The 6,400-nt window shown below is 50.1% G+C and overlaps 1 protein-coding gene across 1 annotated transcript in view; it reads left to right on the top strand.

Moving 5' to 3' along the window:
- Positions 1-2,014: 2,014 nt before the first annotated feature.
- Positions 2,015-6,400, top strand: part of DNAJC6 (DnaJ heat shock protein family (Hsp40) member C6) — a 39,775-nt gene continuing 35,389 nt past the window's right edge. The window contains exon 1 of the mRNA XM_057399227.1: positions 2,015-2,328. Coding sequence (XP_057255210.1) covers positions 2,103-2,328 — 226 coding nt within the window. The 5' untranslated portion in view covers positions 2,015-2,102. The remainder of the gene's footprint in view (positions 2,329-6,400) is intronic.

Here is a 6,400-nt window from a genome sequence, read left to right as displayed (position 1 = left end):
CAGTGAGAGAGATGAGTTTGGAGTTAGGAGATGAACGTTTGCCTAAGCTGAGCTTCTTGAGTGGATGGGTAAAGGTGACAGAGCAGGCTAGATATCACAGGTGGTGGTTTAAGGCAAGGAACAGGGTGTGTAGGGTGTTGTGTAGGGTGTTTTGTTGTGCCAGATTCCACAGCTCATTCCCTGTAACAGGCTGCAGCTGTGTCCAGTGTAGGCAAACCTGAGTACCCATTGAAAAGTTACATAGCCTTGGTGTGCCTCCTTCACTTGACAGCCTCTTGTTTTGTGTGTTTGAGCTGTTCTGGGCAAGCGAAAATCATCTTGAACCCCCAGATTTCCCATTTTTTATCCTAGAGCACAGGAACTGTATGTAAGGTTGACTGGGAGAGATTACAGATGTGATCCCTAGTAAATGTACCTGTGATTTTATTCTTTCTTTATTAGTTGCTGCATACGGGTGCCAAGGGGAAAGGGGACCTATTCCTAATGGTGAGCATTGCAGTCCATGCACTGCTCCATACTGAGCAATGTATTAAGATCCCAGTAATGACGGGGTAGAAAATACCTCATTCTAACCTTGAGTTCAAGCTGTTACTGCTGCTGACTCTGAACCGGTTACCAACCAGGTTGGTTCCTTTCTGTCTGCTGTTTGTAAATCTGCTTGAGTTTTTGTGAGAGAACTTTGGGTCACAGCTGTACCTTAGTCACACTGTAATGTCAAATTGCAGGAGCTAGGGAAACATAACTAGGTATGGCTGTACCAGATGCTGACTGCCCTGGGGTGTTGAGCATGAAAGGTTAAACCAAGTGTCAATAATAATCTTAGAATGGTTTGGGGTGGAAGGAACCTTAAAGCTCATTTAGTCCCAGTCTCCTGCCATGAGCAGGGACACCTTCCACTAGACCAGGTTGCTCCAAGTCCTGTCCAACATGGCATTTCAAGTTATAGTTAGTGCTTATTGATGTTAATAATACTTTAGAAGCAAACACACACTGTTTTTCTAAGGACCTTCTGTCCTTTCTGTAAGAGGTTGAAGGTGTACTCGTGTCTGGATGCTGCGGTTTCTTTTTGCATTCCTTTCTCCTTAAATTAAAATTAAACCCATTTAGGAGAGTTTAATAGTGGTCATTTCCCTTGGAGCATCCCTCAGCTCCCCTGTTCCATGTACAATGAAATTATGATTTACTGTGGCTGCAGAATGTGTTGAGCGAGGCATGGCTCATCAGTTGCTCAAGGACAAGGACACACTTTGTGTGGGTCTAAAGTCTGTCTACATGTGAACAGCTAAAAATATATTGCCAAGACCTGACAACAGAAACAGCTCAGGAGTCAGGGGTAGCACTTCTTCAGCTGGGTGCCACCAGTTTGAAGCCAGTAGCGGCACAGGCCGGGGCTTGGGATGCTGCCGCATCCCTTGTGGTGCGCTGTATGAATCAGCGCTGTGGTTCTGGACACCCACCAGTTACTTGCCCGCAGACAGATGCAGTGTTACGCTGAGCCAGGGATGCCCTTTAGGTTTTTGGAGGCTCAGCGCAGAGCTGCCGTGCCACCCCTCCTCCTCCAGGCTGCAGAATTGGCTGTGTCAGCCGGTAACTCGGTGACCTTGGCTCGTTCCCAGGGAACGCACCTTTCACTGCTGTGATAGATCGTAACGTCGATCGCTATTCGGAGAACACACCTGCAGTACAGTACAGCCCAGCCCTCCGAGCTGAAGGACCTCTTTGGGGCAAGGCTGCTAGAACACACGGCAGCCCAGGGAGGGAAACGGGGTAGATCTTGCTAAGTAATCTCTCTGGCCGCTATCTCCCTGGGGCTGCTGCAGCGCTTCCAGCGCCCCATCACTCATTAACTTAACGCCACTTCCACCGGCGGCCTGAAGCCCGGGCAGCTCGGACGCTCGGGCGGCGGCCTCGCCGATTGCTTCCGGGCCCCGGAGGGGCGGGACGGGGCGGCACCGGCGCCGGGGCGGGGAGGGAAAGGAAGGGAAGGCGGGGGGGCGGCCTCCCGGTGCCGTCCCGCCCTTCTCCTCCCCTCGGGGCGGCCGGAGCACTCGCCTTCCCCTCCTGGCCGCGGCGTCAGCGGAGCTCCTCCGCCCGGTGCGCCCATGAGCCTGCTCGGGAGCTACCGGAAAAAGCCGGGCAGTGACGGCTATGAATCGTTACAGCTGGTGGACAGCAGCGCTGACGGCGGCGGAGGGGGCAAGGCCGGGGCCGGTGCGACGGGGACGGGCGGCCGGAGCCCTGCGCGGCACCATCAGCATCACCAGTACCAGCAGCACCAGCAGCAGGCGCAGCCCCGCGCCGAGGGCGGCAGCACCATGGACAGCTCAGGTAGGAGCGGGCCCGCCCGCCGCCTCCATGGGGGTCCCCGCCGCACGCGTGGGGATGGGGAAAGGGGGAGAACGTTGGGGTGGGAGGTGCGGGGCTGGGTCTGCTGCTTCATGGTGGGGTTGTGTTAATGGGGGTGCCTGGGGAAGGGAGGCTGTGGAGCCGGGGACAATAGCGGCCCTTTGTCCAAGGGAGGGCGGCGGGAGGAAGGTGATCCCACCAAGGGTTGCGTGTGGAAATCACCGGCTCGTGGTCGACTCCTCTGTTCACCCCCAAAGAGAACAAGGTTGTTCAGGAGCTAAAATGGATGGAGCGTTTTGGGCTCTTTCCCCAACTGACTTATTTCCCAGAATAGTCATTACTTTTCTTTCCCCCCTCGCCAAACTGAATTGGATTAATTGTGATAGATGATGCACTCTGCATGAACCATTTTTAATCAGGGAGTAGGGGACCAGATGGCCTTTACGACTGGTAATGGGATAGAGAGCTCTCCACCTCTAAATCACAGGTTCAAATTTGCCTGGATAACCAGTAATCGAGAGTGCTCATCTGATGGCTTTTAAGTCTTCTCTCCAAACCAACTGGTTCTGGTTGGTTACATGCGCCCATCACAATGAACATCTGCAGCCTTTGTGGAGAACTTCCAAAGCACAAACCTGTGCAAAGAAATACCCTGACTGGTTGTGGGGGACTGAATTGGATGTCTGCCTGTTTATAGTGGGGTGATGTGCAGCAATATCTGTACTGTTCCATGAAAGAAAGGGGTGGGCCCAGGGCACTCAGCAAGTACTTAAAACACAGCACCTTTGGTTTAAGGTTAAACCAACCTTTTTCGTAAGGGAAAATCCCCCACCCACCCCAATGAGCTATGTCTTGGCTCGGATGGGTTGATTCTTACCTTGATTTTGTTTTCACATTTGCTCTGCTGTGTTGTTGAGTTGTGTTCTCCTCTTCCCCCTCCTTGCCATTTGAATTTGCTTTCAAGAGTTCTTTTGAGGCTTGGCTTTGGTTTTTAACTTGTTTTACTCCCGCGCTTTGGAAATGCATTTGAATTTGCTGCTGTGATATCTCTGCTACAATTGTTTGTAATCACAGGATGTGTCAGTAGATTCCTACTCACAGTAGGCTGCTGTGTTACAGTTATTTGGATTCTCACACTGGCACCTCCTGCGATGGTTAGATATTGCGGTCAGCTTAATGTATATCATTAAAGCTATTCCCTGAATGAGTTTCCTGGAACTTTAGGAACCAAAGGTGTCCATGTGGTGGAAGGTGGTGTTGGCATCAGACAGCATGGGAGCGTGCTGCAGCTCGTGTCAAGTTGCAGTTTTTGCCTAGCACCAGCTCAGTGCCTCATTGAGTGTTGCTGTTGTAATTGTTCTGTTTGGTTTCCTCAAGCCAGTCCGCTCCCTGACGAGCTCATGGGTAGCTAGAATATACCCTCATTTAAAGGCTTTGTGCAATATTCACCTCTAACTCTCAAGACATCCCAGAGCATTAATTGTATTAATGCCCTCTATCAGTTTCTAGAGTGTTCTCCCCGTAACCACATGGGCTTGATCAAGGGCTGTGCCTGGGATTTGGAAGTTAATGGTGGAGAGATCTGTGTCAGCCGGAGTTTGCTTCCTTTAGCTCACTTTGGTACTCTCACTACCTAATTTTTACTGGTGCTACACAACACACCTGATGCCTAAGCAGCATCAAACCTCAGGCCTTAATATGGCCCTTGAATCAAATTTATAGGTTCGTTAATGCTTAATCTATTTTATAAGGACTTTTTGGTGGGTGATTCTAAATCTTCACATGAAATTAAAACCAGGTGTATTGAGTGTAATGCTCTGTTCTAAACCTGAGCTCCGTACTTGTTCCTGCCTTCTTCATTTGAGCACTTTATGGTGATAAATGCCTAATTTTAATCAGTTCATTGCAAAAACATTTTTCTTTGTCAAGTATGAAATTATGAAAGCTTGAAGAAGCCAATCCACCCCTCAGGTGTGCTTCTGGTTTCTGGTGCTTTGATAATTGGAGCCACTCATGAGTTGTGGGACATGATATATCTTTAATGCAGGGGGAGGATGGATTGTTATGGGGGGAATGGGGAAGCAGTGTGAGAGACAGGAAAATCAAATGGCTGGGGATTTGGCTTAATAGGAGCAAAGAAAAAACACCACCCACCTTCTGGCCTTTGTTTTATCAAATAGAGAATGTGTTTGTGTTATAAATACCTCAGGCTTTTCCCAGGAATGATCCCCAAAGTCTAAATCACTAAGATAGGCAAGTGGTGAAGCCCATCAGGTGGGAAAAGAGACCCGAATTCCTTGGGAAGGAGAGGGGCGAGATAAAACGGTGATGGTGCAAGGGAGGTGTGGGGCAGGGGAGCGTTTCATCTGTGACATTAGGTGTCAGACACCTTGAGGTGCCCTGGCCACATCAGAGCTTGTTACGTGCATCCCACACACTTGACCTCCCTTATGTTCCAGGTTTCCCTTTATTTTCTGGTTTTAAACAATGGTTTCACATGTGGTGGGATCAGCTGCTGCCTGAGTTAATGAAATGGCTGTTTGTAGCTAAGGGGTGAAGCTGTCCTGGGGTACAGCTCGGTGTCAGCAGGCAATGTGGGCCCCTGGGTGCAGCAGGCTGAGTGCAGTGCTGTGGTTTGCCTGCCTCGGTGCCGTTAAATAGCATCTTCAATTACGTTAAATAGTTGGAGACTCAAACCTTCCTTTTCTCTCCCCGTGCATTAAGTTTCATCTGCACCAGGGCAAGGCTCTTTGGGCATAGACAAACGGCCTTTGCTCTCTGCAAGATGTGCCTGTGGATGAAGCAATTACAGAAGTTAGGCAGGTGAGGGTTTGTGCTGCAGGCAAAGTGCTGGCAATTCGGGGGCAAATTGCTGCCGGTTTAGCTAGCGTGGCTGTATGTGCCATTGCTGCAATGACACTAACTCACACGAGCTGAGGAAGTGGGCCCCTGCTGGGTTTGTCTATTCATTTTCTTTAATGCAAAGTATTAGATGTTAAAGCATCATCTCGTAGCGCGGGTTCGCAATCTCATAAATGGTTTCTTGCAATGAAAATAATCAGTGGTTGCAGCTTTGCTGTAACTTCTGAGTACTTGTGATTATTGGCTTAATATTTTTTGGACCGGTGTGGCTTGGTGTTGAAAGAAAAAGGGAGCAAAAGCTGGGAACTAAGATCACCCTGTATGGGGGAAGGGGGTGCTGTTGGATACCAGGATCTGATCAGGACTGGAAGGGAGATGGTACAGAGGGGCCTCTGTGCTGGTGTCCTGGGGGTGCTGGCGCTGGGACGGAGAGGCCAGCCAGGCTGTATCCAGTGGCTGAGCATGGAAAACTCCAATTTTCAACGTCTCTGGGATTGGTAAATGCTTCTTGGTTCAGTTTGCTTAACAATTCTTCTGCCAACCTCACCCATGCCATGCAGAGGAGCACTAACACGGGCTATTAGAGTGAAGTAGTGATGATTTAAGTTGCTTGAAGTATAGCCTGGAGTACCTGTGTGCTCACAGGCAGCATAAATGGAATCTCCAGCCCACAGTGATTTAAGCACCTTGCTGTTAGGCTTGGGTTTAGCTCAAAGCAGCCAAGAGCAGAGGCTTTATTTCAGGTAGGGTGGCTGCAGGAGTTTGCTGCTGGCATCTGATGCTGCTGATGTGATGACCTTGCCTTTTGCTGCTTTAAACTTTGTCAGACTTGAACCAGTCAGGGTGAAATATTGGTCAGTGTGTGGTTTCAGTCTCAGATTTATGTCTCACAGTGTGGTCTGTTCATACAGCTTCCTGCTTATCTGTAGGTTTAGCCTAGACATTAGGCAGAAGCTCTTCCCTGTGAGGGTGCTGAGGCGCTGGCACAGGGTGCCCAGAGAAGCTGTGGCTGCCCCATCCCTGGCAGTGTTCAAGGCCAGGTTGGACACAGGGGCTTGGAGCAAGCTGCTCTAGTGGAAGGGGTCCCTGCCCGTGGCAGGGGGTTGGAATTGGATGAGCTTTGAGGTCCCTTCCGACCCAATCCAGGCTGGGATTCTGTGATGCCTTAAGTGGGCATAAAATCTCTGTGCAT

Source organism: Pezoporus wallicus, unplaced genomic scaffold, assembly GCF_028554395.1.
Source record: "Pezoporus wallicus isolate ANWC-B61680 ecotype Strahan unplaced genomic scaffold, APGP_CSIRO_Pwel_v1 contig_11395, whole genome shotgun sequence".
Lineage (NCBI taxonomy): Eukaryota > Metazoa > Chordata > Aves > Psittaciformes > Psittacidae > Pezoporus > Pezoporus wallicus.
This window is presented reverse-complemented; position numbering and strand designations above follow the sequence as displayed.